General features: G+C 37.7%; 1 protein-coding gene across 1 annotated transcript in view; it reads left to right on the forward strand.

Moving 5' to 3' along the window:
- Window positions 1–16,315, forward strand: part of Ryk (receptor like tyrosine kinase) — an 86,787-nt gene that overhangs the window by 25,152 nt on the left and 45,320 nt on the right. The window contains exons 2-3 of the mRNA XM_046431832.2: window positions 3,242–3,363; window positions 14,922–15,021. Of these exons, the coding sequence (XP_046287788.1) occupies window positions 3,242–3,363; window positions 14,922–15,021 (222 nt within the window). The remainder of the gene's footprint in view (window positions 1–3,241; window positions 3,364–14,921; window positions 15,022–16,315) is intronic.

Here is a 16,315-nt window from a genome sequence, read left to right on the forward strand (position 1 = left end):
ATATCCATTTCAAAGCAAATGTTTTCAGAACTTTTCAGAAAATAGCAGCTGTTTAATAATTGTATTCCAATTTAATATCTCCATCTATAGTAGTCAATTTCAAATTTTAAATTTATTTTGGTGATCAGTAGGTGTTCATGGAGATTTGGATCACAGGCTCCAAACTTATCAGCCACATATAAATGTTATTTCTTGATAACAGAAGCATCATTTTGTTGTAAGTCATTTGTAACAGTGGCTTCATTCAGGCTTATACAGCATTTAGTTACAGCACCTAAAATGACAGGAGGTAGGGGAGTTGGTTCATGATTGGAGTGTTTTCTGAGTGAGGTATGTATGTTGACAAGCTGGGGGAAAAAGACGACCATGCTGGTGGAGAAGTAACTGAAGTAGTTGGAAAGTAATTGAATAATTGAAATAGTTGTAAGGAGGTGAGGAAATGATTGGTATAATTGAATGGGAGAAATAAGAGGATTTTAGATACCTTAGGTGGTCTGAACTCAGAAAAGCTGTGAAAACAAAGAAATCAAAGAGCTACTAGACACTGAGATAATATAGTTCAAGAGTTTGGAGGTAGAGTAATTTGCATATTGCTGCAACCCAATAGAATGGTTTGTAATTTGCATATTGCTACATTCCATAAAAAATGGGTTATTTTGGTATGAATGAAGGTTGTTGGAGTTGAGGAATCAAAGGAGCATTGAAGGGCAGGTTGGGAATGAGTTGGTTTCAAGGAATTTGGGAGTTTGCCATGATGAGTCATAGGATAGGGATTTATAGAAGTTTATAGATGGGTGTGGTGCCTCATGCCTGTAATCCCAGCAATTTGGAAGGCTAAGGCCAGAGGATCGAAATTGCCAGGTCAGACCATACAATTCAGTGAGACCCTATCTCAAAAAATGCAAAAAGGGTTAGGGATGTTTTGGATCCTTCTTTCCTTCTGTTGAACCCAGGGGAGCTCTACCAGTGCTAGAACAACCCTGGGTTCAATTCCTAGTACTGCCCACCTCCCTTCCCCAATTTACAAATTAGTTCTAGAATCCTCATTGAATGGGGGTAGCTGAGATATTGGGAAGGAAGGATAGAAGGTGTCACAATTGGATAGCATGATCCCACAGGAAACAAAACTTTTGACAAGAAGGCTCAGTAGTCATCCAAAGTGGTCATGGGGATCCAGAGCAATGCCCATGGAAGGTGGGAGGATGGGCTCTTTGGGTTCCACAAGGCCTAGAAAAAGTTACACTTCAGTAATGTGAGGAGATTGGTAAACAGAGTACTTTCAGGGGATGACAGAACACAGAAAGGTTCTGTGATTCATTGAAGGGGAATCATGGATGGATGGACAGGGTGTTAAGTGTGCCAGCACAAGTTAAGGTCCATGTAGACTTTAGAAGTCTGAAAAAGTTAGTTGACTATATTATTTTCTATCTTTATTCAGTCTTCATTTGTAATTTTGTAGAGAAGTCACTCTGGTATCTTCCAGGAGAATGTTCTCTGCTTAGGAACCCGGGTTTTGTTGAAATATTTGATTTAATAAAACTGGAGAAACCAGGGGCAGTGTAGGGAGGACTAATGGGAAGGGATTGACTGTGTTCCTTAGTTTCATTTTATGAGATAAGAATTTAGAAAATTCCTAGTAGGACTAAACCACAAATTATTAAGTGACAGCATGTATGGCTTGAATTCATGCTTGTATTTTGTTCTTTATTTCTTGTCTAATTGTTAACAGCTATTTTTCATCTAGCTTTATATGGAGTTGAATTTGCAGAATCCCTAGATATTCTTGATACTTTGAACTGTGTTCTAGAAAACCTAAATACTTATACATTGTTTTTGCTATTATTACTAGTAATGACATTAGAAATATTATTTATTAGGAACAGAATTTCTTCCTTCTCTGTGAAAAATATTTGAAGTATAAATTTGGAAGTTGTTGATCATTTAAGGTTAATCTTTTTTCTAAAGCTTTTTATGTTAGTGCTACTGCTGTTCTAGGACTTTAAAGGTTTTTTCCCCTTTGTCTTGTTTTTGTGATTCTGGGGATTGAACCCAGGGCCCCTCTACTGCTGAGCTACATTTCTGGCCCTTTTTAGTTTTTATTTTGAGACATGTCCTCTGCTAAGTTTCCCAGACTGTCCTAGAACTTGGAATCCTCCTGCTTCAGCCTCTTGATTCACTAGGATTACAGGTATATGCCATTGACCAGCTGTCTTAAAGTTTTTTGACATTTTAGTAGAGAGGTAAAACTTAAAAAAGTTTTTTTTTTCTTTTTTTTTAACTTCTCTTAAAAATATTAGGTAAACTTTACATTTAGATTTTAAATGTCCTGTTCTTTGAGTTTTGAAAAAATATATACACCTATGTAACCAGGACTCTAATCAGATTTCAAACATTGTTATCACTCCAAGAAATTCCTTGATGCCTTTTTGTAATTCACCAGTCTCCCTTTCACCCCCTTCTCTTTTCATGCTACCTTAGATCTGAGTTTTATCACTATAAATCAGTTTCATCTGTATCAGAACCTTATCTAAATAGGATTGTATAGTTTGTATCCTCATGTGTCTAGTTTCTTTCACACTAAGAAATTCCTCCTTGTTGCAGAGTCTTAGCAGTTGGTTTATTTTCACTGCTGAGTAGTATTCTGTTGTATGAATAATTGATTGTCTATTGGTGTATGCTGATGGACATTTGTGTTGTTTCCAGTTTTCACTATTATTAATAAAATATTTGTTAATATTTGTGCACAAGTCTTTCTGTGGACATAATGTTTTTAGTTCTTTTGTATAATTATCTGAGTGGAATTGCTAGTTCACAGAGTAGGTACATGTTTGGCTTTATAAGAATCTACTAGCTTTTAAAAGCAGTTGAACATTTTTACACTCCCAGCAATTATGAGAGTTGGAATTGTTTTATACCCTTGCCAACATTTAATTTTAGTTATACTCTTAGGTGCTTAATGGGTCTCACGTTTTAACCTGTTATAGTCCATCCTCCTATAAATAGGACACCTATAAAAACCTAAACAGAACAATCTTTATGAGTGTCCTATAAAACTTCATAGGTTTTTATATAGGATGATGGGACATAATGGATTAATTTGTGTTTTTTTTAATGACTAACTAATGAGGTTTATCACCCTTTTATAATAATGCTTATTTGGCCAATTATATATCTTATTGTAAAATGTCTGCTCATATCTTTTGTCCATTTATTTAATTGTTATCTTTTAATTTTTTTCTAGGTCTTGATGCAGAACTCTATTATGTGAGAAACGACCTTATTAGTCACTATGCCCTCTCCTTCAACCTATTAGTACCCAGTGAGACAAATTTCCTGCACTTCACTTGGCATGCAAAGTCCAAGGTAAGAGAGTGGTCAGCAGATGTTATGACAGGGTCACCCAGGACCCAGAGGCAAAGACTGTATTTGAGTAGTAGGCTTTCATTTCTACAGAAGGGTTAGTGGGTAGTACTGGATCTTTTTAGGTTTATATTTTAAATCTAGAGCCTATTCCTTTAAAATCTCTTAAATCCTTTACAGTGAAGGAGGCCATCATTTAGGTGATTATCACATGACAGACATTTGCATCCTTTCAGACTTTTCACATGGGGTCTGTATCTAGCTTGAAAAGAGGACAGTTGGACCTGAAAATGACCTTGCTGTTATGGTGAAATCATATGTGTTGGGGCTAGGGTAGGTTGGGAATTAGGTCTTCTTGATGTGTTTGATAAAATGGGTGTCATTTTTTTATTCATGGTGAAAATAGGGGATGGCAAGCACATGCCTGTGATCCCAGTGGCCCAGGAGGCTGAGGCAGAAGGATTGCTAGTTCAAAGCTAGTCTCAGCAAGTTAGGGAGACCCTTTCTCTAAGTAAAATACTTTTAACAAAGGGCTGAGGATGTGGCTCAGTGGTTAAGTACCCATGGGTTCAATCCCTAATACCACAAAAAAAAAAAAAAGTGTGGCAGACAACCTACCCATGTGTCTGTGGTGAGGCTGCTTAACATCAGGGGCTAAAACCCAAATACTTAAGAATCTCTTCACTGGCTCACTTATTGCTGAATTCTTCACATTTCCTCTGACTGCCTGGGTTCCTCAAATGTATGTTTTCCTTTAAGTCAAGGAGTGAGAGACTAAGTGTGGTTTCCCACCCACCAACCAACCAACCAACCAACCAACCAACCAACCAACCAACTAACCAACTTGAGTTTCTCTGATTAGCTTTCTGTATAGGCTTTTGAGTGGGATATTAGTTGAGGAAAAAAAAAATTTACTATTAAAAATAAGTAAGAGGGGCTGGGGTTGTGGCTCAGCTGTAGAGCGCTTGCCTCGCACGTGAGAGGCCCTGGGTTCGATCCTCAGCACCACATAAACATAAATAAATAAAATAAAGATATTGTGTTCAACTACAGCTAAAAAATAAATATTAAAAAAAATAAGTAAGAATACCTATTATAGCAGTTTTTAAGAATTATAAGGTGATTATGTGTTCTGATATTTGCTGCTGGTTGTTTAAATTTGCCTCACTTTAATATAGACTTTTTAAAATTTTTTTCTACGTAACAGTGCAATAATGCTTATTGGGGAAGTTCAAATATTACAGAAAATTGTTAAAAAGTAACAACTTTGTAGTTTTATACCTATAAGCAGTCATAGTTTATAGTTTGGTATAACTTCTTCAGGGTCCTCTTGTTCTTTCCTTTTAAGTAAAAAAAAAAGATTTTACGATATGTCTGTTCAGCAGTGTTTTCTCCCACCTAGTAACAATATATCATGACATCTTTCCATTTCTCTGTTTTACTCATTTTCTTTAATGATTTTATGATATTGAATGAATAGGTGATGTGTCATTATTAAGTGCCCCATTGATGGAACACAGATTTTTATTGGTATTTTACTATTTAAAATAATGCTTCCCTTTACTGTTACACAGTTTATTTCACTTCATTTGCTGGGCAAAAGCTAACGTAAAGGAATGGTGAAAACAATTGGTTATTCATCTTTTGTTGATATTTTACTTTACTATTTTAAATTTTTTAATTAAAAATTTTTCTGTCTTTGCTATTGATAAATATAGAAACAAAAAATGTGCATATGTCTATAAATACATTAAGAACATCTTTGTCAGAAAGCAATGTATGGCATTGGGTCTGAATAGTAAATTATCACTGAGAAGTGAAGTGGCTGGGTCCAGAAGTGTATGTTTATAATTTTGATACATATTGCAAAAGTGTTTCTTGCTTTCCTCTTCCAAGATTGTACCAGTGAATAAACATTCCTTACAAAGTGAATAAGGGTACTTATTTTTTCTTTTCATTGCCAAACACTAGGCATTTTCAATATATTTGTTAGTGAGGTTAGTAAGAATGATTGTGTAAATATACATCTATTCATGTTATTATTATATAAACTCATATTCATATTATTGTTAAATATACCAACACATACATTAAAATGTAGCTTGAGGAGTGATATGATTATACTTAAGTTATCTTGGATCTTGGGTGCAGCTTATGTGTATTGCTGTTGGGAACATCCCAGCTGTCCCACTATTGCCTTAGGGTATTCAGATATGGGGGGTGCTTTGCAGCTGTATAGAGATTACTTTAGGGTGAAAGCTGCAAAAATAGAAAATTCGTGTGAACTAATTAAGAACATTTAGTACATGGTAAGCTGGGTATGTGAAGTACCAAAATAAATGGTATGGATAATTTGGAAAAGGTCAAGTATCCAAAGATACTGAAACCAGATATGTCAGTTGCAGTGTTTGAGCACCTGAACTCTTAAAGGGAACTGAACTCAACACATTTTTTTTTTTTTTTTTTTTTTAAGTATTGTTACATAATATTGTGTGAACTTATTTTTTGGATAACTTGTCATTTTCATGTAACACACACACACACACAATACACACACATACTTTCTCCCCTTAAACTCTTTGAAGGTGAGTCTCAAACATGTCCCTTTACTCCTAAATATATCAGTATTTTCTAAGAACATACATAACCAAAGTATAGTTATCAAAATCAGAAAATGTAAGTTATAATACTGTTACCTTATCAATGGTAATGACATTTCATAGGTAACCCCAATAATGTTGTTTATTATTATTTTTTCACTAGTTGGTGTCTGTTTAGTTTCTTATTAATCTGAAACAGTTCTATAGCCTTTCTTTGTGTTTTTTGACCTTACAGTTTTAAAACACACAAGCCAGTTATTTTGTAGAATGCTCCTCAATTTGGATTGTCCAAGGTTTTCTCTTGATAAGATTGGAGAATGTTTCTATGGCAGTAATACCCACAGAAGAGCTGTTCTTCAAGGCATGAGAGGTGTACACCTGATACCACTGTGCAGTGCTGGTTTTTGTTAACTCTGAATACTTGGATGACTAGATTTCTCCACAGTAAGGTGTATCCCTTTATAATTAATAAGTAATTTGTTGGGAGATAATTTGAAAGTATGTAAAAAAATCTCCCATTCCTCATTACTTTTTTCCACTAGGTTTTACCTTTGTTTAGAACTACGTTGCCCTTTTCACCAGTACTGAGGGTGGTGCATCCTCTCTTACCGGGGAGGTCAGATCTACACTGGATAGCCAAATGGTGGGGGATTGTAAAAGGAATTTAAGCATTTGCAGAGTGACTGGTCTTGAATTTTAAGACTGCATCTCTGAGACCCAGTGTATCTATGACATGTCTTTCAGGTAGAGAGGCTTCTTACTTTCTCCAAAATTTGATAGTAATTTTTTGTTATTGTTCCTTTTTTTGATGTTGACAGTTATAAAAACAAAAAGTGCATTTTGAAATAGTGAAAAATGTAGTTATTCCTTTCAAAAGCTATGTCTGCTGACCTTGAGCAGAATGAAAATATTTCTGGGTACACTCAGGAAAAAAGGATGCTGATATGTCATAAGAGTGTTTGCTGGGCAGTATATGGGATGTATTTTATGAATAAAAAAGGCAATGTAGGAAGTTAGATTTGAACAGAATGAAGCCTTTTGTTACTCATTCCTCTTTCAAAATGTACATACACTGATGTTTTTATTTGAAATGAGTTTCAGTGCTGTCATGTTGGTGGTGGTGGTTGCTTGGGTCTTGGGGGCCTTTCACAGGAGGAAGTTAGAGTAGAAGATAGAAGGGTCTCTGATGAATCTCAATGGCTGGGTACATTGTGAATCAGGAGGAGCCATGGTATAGCTTTTTCCATATTGTTTATTTTATTTTGTGGAGCACAAATTTTAAAGTCCCTGCTTAGCAGACATCAAATGATATCATTAGTGCATATTTGGACTGCTGCTGCTGATGGGAAGTGCCTGGTAAGGTGGGAGTTCCCTGACTTGTTGTGGAGCCATCAGCATCTATTTACACATGCAGGCCAAAACCCTTATCTCCTTTTTCTGTACCTTCTAAATCTAGGAGGTTCTCTTTCATAATTATATTATTTTTTGTGGTGCTGGGGATCGAACCTGGGGCATTGTGGATGTTAGGCAAGTGCTCTGTCACTGAGCTACATCTCCAGCTCTTATAATTACAGCTTAAATTTCTACCTCTCTGGAAACCTACTGCCTTATACTTAATTTTGGTCTTCGTTATTTCTTCCAGGATATGGACAGTATTCTTAACTGAACTCCTTGCCTCAAATTGGCTTCTTCTTGTACCATCCCCATAGCCACAGTAGGGACTCTCTGTTGCCACCAGAATGAAGTTTGATTTCTTGAGAGACCTTCATTATTTTGTCCCTGCCTTTCTTTTCTGCCTCCTCTTCAGCCAATCATTAGTGCCATTGTTGTCTGTCTTGCAATTTCTTTTTCCTTTTTCTTTCTAATATGTGAGATTGAACCCAGGGGTGCATTACCACTGAGCTTACCCACCCTTTTTATTTTTTATTTTGGTACAGATTCTCCCTAAGTTGCTTAGGGCCTCTCTGCTTGCCTCAAACTTGTGATCCTCCTGCCTCAGCCTCCTGAGTTGCTGGGATTACAGTCATGCACCACCTTGCCTGACCTGTCTTGCAGTTTCTTGATCTATCACTTTGATGCTGACTGCTCTGCTAGAAATGTCTTTTATCCAGTCAGTTCTTTTTTACCTGATTAAGCTGGTGTCCCCTCTCCTCCAGCTGTAGCAGGTGCCTTTTCCTTATCCTTAGTGCCCTTCTCCTCTCTCATAACCCTAGTCATACTCCCAAGAATATTGTAAGAGTTGATTTTCTTTTCTGTCTCCCTCCTAGCTGCTGAACACCTCAAGATTATCCCCTGTGCCTGGTGTAAGCACCTAGTACTGACTGCAGAAGAAACAGACAGGTAGCAGCCACAGGGCACAACTCCACAAGGAGAACCTCTGAGGTGTTAGAGCTTTTCAGAGTTGCAATGTGCTGCTTTAGGAGAGGGGACTTTCCTGGTTCTGAAGTGTAAGGCAGGGTACATGAGACAGTAGGTAGACACATAGGATTTTTCAGGTATTTTACTCTGAAATTGAGTCAGATCAGTTTGGAAAAATGAATGGAATTTATAGATTGAATATGTAGCTGAACTTATTTGAAGAGTTCATCCATAACAGGTGTAAACATTTATGGTAAAAAACTGGAATTTGTGTGTGTGAATCTAGTTTCAGGCTTCAGCCACCATCTCAGCTCCTAATTCCACTTCTGGGTCATGATGTGTGGTGATTTGAGCAGTTGATTAATTGCAGTTTGTTCGTTTTAAAAATTAATTTTACAAGTAGGCAATGTATGGACATGGTACATATTCAAAAGTTATAAAAGGTATACAGTGAAAAATAAATTCCTTCCACTTTCCTAGTACCATCTCAAGCAATCCAGCCACTCCATCCCCCTTCTCTGGGTCACCCATTATTGCCTGATTCTTGTCTCCTAAAGATAGACATTTATTTGTGTGTGTATACGCAAGTGTATATGTCTATATATTTTAAACAACATACTCTATATTTTTCTGCAGTTTGCAGAGCGCTGAACAATGTGTCCTGGTGAAAGTGCTATGCACCTTCATGTAGAGTTCCACTTTCTTTCACCTTCAGATGTCCACATCACATTTTTTTATATGATTGTACATTTTGGTTCATTGATCAGTTCCTAGGAGAGGAGATAAAGACCCATATTTGGGAGTGGCCTTGCTTAAAGTAGTAGCAGGGGCAGAAAGAGGCAGAGATGACTTGAAATGGGAAAGTCATCCAACATGATTCAGTGATAGGTTCTTCACCTGATATTTGGCTCTGAGATGCAGTCCTGAACTTTTTAGAAGGAAGTCTGTAGCTCCTGAGCTCTAACACTATCACAAATTCAGTTCTTACTTTTTAAGTCTTGCTAGAAGATGAAATATTTGCTTCCAAACATCTCCAGACTTGCTGGTATGGCAGAGATATTTTAACATTAGTTTTCACACATCAAAGCTTTTGCTAATAGTGTTATTCTCCAGTGTTTACATAACTGTTTTGTCTTGCCAGATAGATTGTGGTTTCCTCAGAGGCTGGAGCTGTGTGTATCTTATTCTTAACATGTATGTCACATATGCTTTAGTGAGTGAGTGGAAAAGACCATTGTGTAAACTGCATTTAGAGATGGGGGAGTAGAATCTGGTATCAATTCTCTTTTACAAGGCCATGCATTTTAATTTTTTTTTTTTAAAGCAGACTACTGTGTGTTTTAAACAGATATTTAGTTTCTTCTATATTCTAGAACATTCCCTAATGCATCTGTTAAGTGTCAGTAGATATTTTAGATAGCTAAAAAGCAAAATATAGTAAGATGTCGTGGAATACTTCCACCACCCCAAAGCTGTTCTTTGGTTTCAGGAATCCTTCCTCATTGTTGGGAGAGTCTGTGTGAACTTGTCTGAGTTCCAGCAGCAGCCCCTGGGGGTGAGCAAGCTGTGTCCCCTGCAGAGTGAGGTTTCTATGACAAAGGCAGCTCTGGTAATTTCAGAGAAATTAAGAGGGCTATTTGCTGTCTGGCAAGTGTATTCACTTTAACTGTGTACTCTGTGTGTTCCAGAAGGAAATGGGTTTACTCATCAGCTGCCTATTTGCAATTGCCATTTGTTTCCAAGTAAGGGAAGATTACCAAAAATGTTTATTTTTTAGCTTATTCAAATATTTATATTTTCTCTAGCTTCTTTTCTGAAGTATTTTGGTTCATTTTTTCCCCCTGATAAACAACTGCTGTTCAAAATTTTTCATTCCAGTATATTATAAATTTAGTCTTTGAAAAGGTATTTCTTCAAAAGGTATTTGGTAAGTGAGATTTCTTGTAGATCAATACATGCCAAAGTACAGAAAATTGGACTTCAATAATTGGCAATTCTTCTCTGATCTTAGAAACTGCAGTATAAAAATTGATATCCTAAGGACTCATAGTCTTTCAAAAAGGAAGCCTTGGGTAGAAGGCAGGCTCCATGCTATTTTATACTCCTCCAGACTGTGGCGTGGCCAAAGAGGTCACTTTCTCAAACCTCCTGGCTAGCTCTTTGTCACCTCTTTCCATGCCCTAGTCTGCCTTCCTCCATCAATTTCATCTCCTCCCCTCTCCCTTTCTCTCACCCTTACCACACTGAGGTGCTTTGGTGTTAGTCTTGTCCCTTACTCTCAGCACTGCAGTTAGGGCTTTTGATTCCTTTCCACTTTAAGGGCTCAGGTTCCTGGTTAGCTGCTCTTCTGTTTGCAGGAAAAGAGCTAGAATAAAGCAGACTGAGTTTGGCTTTGAATCTCTTAAAATTGAGGGCCATAGGACCACTAGGTAGATGTGTTTAGTAGGTAACTGTACAATACATGTGGAAAGACTGAAGATAGAGACTAGTTGATAATGAGATCACATTGTGGTAAAATTGGCTAGGACCTAGTATACTATGAGAGAAGGAATTTATCATTTAAAGAGGACAATGGACCTTTCCTTGGAACCGAGGTACAGAGGATGGATGGGCCCTCCAGCAGATCTGCTTGGTGCTGAAAAGAAAGCAAGATGGTTCCTCTGTTGGCTGAAGAGACAAGAGCATTATCTGAGAGTAAGGAAGAAGGGAGGGCAGTAGTGAATCCATAAGGGTCTGTGAGGTTTGGTGTGAAAAAGAGTAGGGAGGAGAGGGACCACTGAAGAAGGGATTGCTGAGCAGGATAAAGGCAAACCCTGAGACTGGAGGTCATCCTGGTATAAGAGCACCTTCTCTCCAGAATGTGATTACTTGCAACAGGCTGGGCAGCAGTAATAGAGTAAGGAACAGTCAGGATGCTGGCGTTGTCTTCTAAGAGTGTAGATGAGGAAGTAAACCAGTTCAGGTTGTCTACATCACTATGTCAGTAATGCCCTTTGGGAGGCACAGACTGTGGGAATGTGAAATCAAGTGGTCTTTTCTGGGCTGGAGGAGAAGGAAGTAGTTTAGTTGGTCACTGTATCCCAGTTGTAAGCATAGCCCCTTGCTCATGTATGTGCCTCATAAATATTGACTGATTTCCAGTAGCAGAGATGAAGAGTTTTGTAGGAATCGGAGGTGGGTAGTCAGAGATAATAAGGGGGTATTTGATACAATGGTGTTTTTGTATTTTCTTTGGTTTTGAAGATGGCAGGAGACAAATGAGTTAAGGGCCAAGGCCTCTGTAGAGTTCTGTGTGTCATTGGTGTAGCTGACGTGAGACCTAGCCATTAGGAGAAGTTGTGAACTTCAGAGCAGAGGGGACTGTGCATATGAAAGAGATGTCTGGAAAGGACATATGATCCTGAAAGACGCTCATCCCACTGCGAAGCCCCGCCCATTAGGTGTTGTAGAAACTGAATGCTGGGTAAGAGAAGAGGTCACTTCTGAGGAAAGTCAGATTAGGGAAGAAGGTTAAGAGGCTGAGAGTGTGGGAGGCTGTTCAGAATAGTGAGGTTACCCAAATGGGGGGTCAAACAGGAAGACTGTGACATTGCTATCAGTAGCACAAGAGGGTTTGTGTCTGAATCCCTGGGGTTGGCAGTTGGTTGATGGGAAGTATAGCATGACCGTAGGAGAGCTACTCTGGAGTGACTGGGGTCTGCGTTTATCAGAGGGAATCTGTCAGTTTAACAGGTACATAACATAACAGGTGTGGTCTGTTAGTTATCCTGTTTGATTCTCATGTTGTATTCACATTCTACAAAGCTTGAAAAGGGTGCTAATTTATGTAAGGGTCTCCTGGTACCATAGTTCCAAATCTATTTTTTCTGTGTTAATTTTTGTACCTTCCTTTGATAAGTGGTCCTCTTCAGAGATATCATGGTATAGTGATACAGTCAATGATAAATAGTATAGAACAGTAAATGCATTCTCTTCATGTTTTAGGGCTCATTCCTGGCCCTTGACTATAGCTCTGTATCACCCCCTGGTGGCAGCAATATTTTTGTGACTATTAACACTTCTAGCCAAGGTATCACTGATTCACTGATATGATGCAGGGAGAACATTTGTTTTGGGCTTTTTGTTTGTTTGTTTTGTTTTTTTCTCAAAGGTATAGTCAAGTTTATTTAGGAATGTAGATAAATACTCTAGGGAGAATGAAATCAAGAGGGAGAGACCTTTGGGGTGTAGCAAGGAATATACACTCAATGTGGGCTATCTCCAGAGGGAAAGATAGCCAGAATATTTCTTTTGTGATCAATGTGTAACCAAATAAAGATTTTTAACAGTTGTTTGTGTACCTACCTAAATAACAAAGGAGAGTTTGATATTCACATCTCTATGGTGTTTAGCTCAGGGACCCCCAGATAGAACGTGGAAGGAGAAATTCAAAGGGGGAACCAAATATACTGGGTTGATTGAGTCCCCCTTCTTATCCATGGGTGACAGCACCCACTGCCTTAGCTGATACCCAGGGGCCATTCATTCCCTATAGTCTGGGATGATACTTTTCCTCTTTCATCTTTATTAGATACACCATTTCATTGACATTTTAAAATATAATATAAACATATTTATCTCCTTAAAAAGAAGATAGAAAAACTCTGGGACCCTCCTTTCCCACCTGTCTTCCATTCTTTCTAGTTAAGTTTTGTTTCTTAAAAATTTAAATTAAATTTATTTTAATTGATATATTTTTATATCAATATAAAAGTTGTACATATTTATAGAGTACCATGTGATGTTTCAATATGTGTATACATTGTATAATGTTTAAATCAGGGTAAACAATATCTATCTCCTCAAACATTTATCATTTATTTGTGGTGAAAACATTCAAATTTTTTCCTTCTAGGTTTTTGATGTATGTAGCACATTATTGTTATCTGTATCACTCCACCATGCAATAGCACTCCTGAAGTTTTTACTTCTATCTGTCCCCCAACCTCCATTAATGACCTTTCTGCTCTGAACTTCTATGAGATTTACTTTTTTAAATTCCATATATGAATGAGATCATGAAGTACTTGTCCTGTGCCTGGCTTATTTCATGTAACATAATTTCCAGTTCGTGTTGTTGCAAATCACAAGAGTTTACCCTTAAAAAACTTTTTTTAATGGCCGGATAGTATTGCATTGAATATATATAGTACATTTTCTTTATACATTTATCAGTTAATAGAGACTGAGGAGGTTTCCCAGTGAATATGAGAGTACAGATATCTTTTTGTAAGCTTAACAATGAGTTCTTGCATTTCTTTCTTCCCACTCTTTTTCCATCCCACTTCTTTATAGCTCTGCCAGTCATAGCTCTCTACCAAAACCACCCTATGACCACTGAATGGGAGAAGGGCACTGTAGTTACAAAGATTCAAAGGCAGGACAAAGGATATATGAAATGTAAGACCTCATTGAAGATCTTGAAGGTTGGAGCAGTTCAGAATTTCAGCTATTACTTTGCAATTTGAGCTGCTTTTCCCATGAATTCTGTATAGCAATAGGGCTATATTTATTGTTGTTAGTTGGTTCTATTAAGCCAGGCTGGTATGCCAGGTTTGATAGTTACTGGTGTTCCAGGGATGTCTTATTGGTCCCTTCTGGATTCTGAGTCACTTGAGAAATAGATCCAGAGATTAGATAGGGATTCCAAATATGAACTTTCTTAGCCATTGTTAGCTTTCCATTACTGTAACAAAATATCTGAGACAATAAATTTATAAAGAAAATAGGTTTGTTTCAGCTCATGTTTTTAAAGGTTTTAGTCCTTGATTGAGGGCAATGCTGCTTTAGTTCTCTGATAGCATATCATGGAGGGACCCTGTGGTAGAACAATTGCTTACCTCATGGCCAGTAAGCAAAGAGGAAGAGGAAAGAGCCAGGGTCCCACAATCCCTTTTCTGGGAATGTCCCCAGTGACCTATAGACCTCTCACTAGGCTCCACCTCCTTAAGGTTTTATCACCTTCCAATAGTGCTACCCTGGGAACCAGACCTTTAAAACATGGGCCTTTGGTGGACATGCAACATCTAAACTACAGCAGAGGGAAAAGCTGTACTAGAGAATATGGCTTAGATATTCCATGAGAATGCCATGCCTTGGAATCTGTTAGGTGAGTGTGTGTGCAGAACAGACCTCCATCCACCAGGCACATAGAGGCCCTCAGAGCTTGACTTGTATCAACTAGACCAGGTGTTGGAAAATAGTTATGATCTGTAAATCATATGTCTCCACTCCTTGGTTCTTCATATCTTGCTCTCCAGGAGTTCTCTGTTGATGACTACATAGTCTTCAGAAGGATTTCTGAATCCTAGATTGTAGGGTTTAGGGGAAAGGATTTTGGGGATACTATTCTGGACATCAGATAGAGGTGACTGATTGGGTTGAATATTTATCTAATTGAAAATTCCTAGGACTGCTTCTGACTATTTAGATTTTTTTGATAGTTGTATTCTTTGTACATATGAAAAGCTCATGCATTGATTAATAAGCTAATTAATGAAATCAAGCTATTGATGTCCTTTCTGTTATCATAGGTCTAGTGTGTTTGTTTCTTTCCATTTATAGGTTGAGTATAAGCTGGGATTCCAAGTAGACAATTTCGTGGCTATGGACATGCCCCAGGTCAACATTTCTGCTCAAGGGGAAGTTCCACGCACTTTATCAGGTCAGTAAGTCTCAAAGGCTGCTTAGTATTCTGCCATGTCCCACATCCCCCAAAGTCATTTTACTGATGTATATAGTGTGTCTTAGTTTGATAAATGTAGCACATATAAGTACTTTGAAAGCACATTTTGTGAGTACTTTTTTTCCACTGTGTTCTTAAGTTGTTCCCTCTTTTCCATCCTTCTAGAGCTGTCTGTACTCAGATCTTCCCTCTTTTTCTGAATTGCTGGCACTGGCCCCCACATGTCTGGTCTTGCTTCTTTGTTTAATGCTCACATCTCACACTGTGGCCTGGATGGTCATTGCATGCTCACATCTGATCACATATTGTCAAGCCCTCAATGCTACCTGCTCCCATCAAACAAATACATTCTAGACTCCCCAGCTTGTGTCCTGGATTGTTTGTCCTCTGCCCCTGCCTGCTGCACTTGCCCAGGCATTCCAGCATTTACATACAGTTTTCCATCCTTATTGCCAAGCCTTAAACCATCATTTCCTTTTTCCCCCCTGCTTCTACTTCTACAAGACTCAAAATCTGCACTGTTCTTTTTCTGCCTCCTTCTCTCCAACTGTTGAGTTTTTCTTCTGTTCTCCCTTACCATAGAACCTTACATTCAATTGGTCTTGAACTGCTTATAGTATCTGACAGTTCCTAGGTGCCTAGCATGACAGCTGGTGCAGGATGGATGCTAAATACTCTCAGCTGAATGAATCAAAAATGTGTCTTACTCATACCAATGTAACTGCTTTTGAGGTAACTTCTTAGAAAGGCTCTTGAAGATGTGAGGTTTTAAGAAAATGGAAATATTAAAAAATTGAAAGTATTGGCTACAGCAGTGTTGTGAAACTTTTTTTGGCCGTCTTACTGTGATTAATGACATACATTAATCTAAGCACAGGAAGGCTGGTTAACTTTTATAAGTCTGTAAAGAAATTTCAAAATGCTTGAATTTATGGTATATTCTTTTAGATGGAAGAAGGTTATATTCTAAATTTATAGGAAAAAAATCTTAAGCTGAAAGATTAAAAAAAAAAAAAGATGTACTAAAGTCTGTTATCCCATCATTACAATAATTGGTTAAAGCCAGTTTCTAGAGCTTAGGATGTAGCTCAGTGGCAGAGCACTTGCCTGTCATGCCTGAGGCCCCAAGTTCAATCCCTAGCACAAGGGTTGGGGAGCAATTGCTATTTAGAAAAGTGATCTTTTTAATTCACAGTTGAGAACTTATCAGATTTCTGTATAGGTTTATATTTGATGTTTTCATTAGAAGGAGTACATAATTACATTTTGGTAC

This window comes from Marmota monax, unplaced genomic scaffold (assembly GCF_021218885.2).
Source record: "Marmota monax isolate L192 unplaced genomic scaffold, Marmota_monax_Labrador192_F-V1.1 WCK01_AAM20220418_F8-fsc00022, whole genome shotgun sequence".
Classification (NCBI taxonomy): domain Eukaryota; kingdom Metazoa; phylum Chordata; class Mammalia; order Rodentia; family Sciuridae; genus Marmota; species Marmota monax.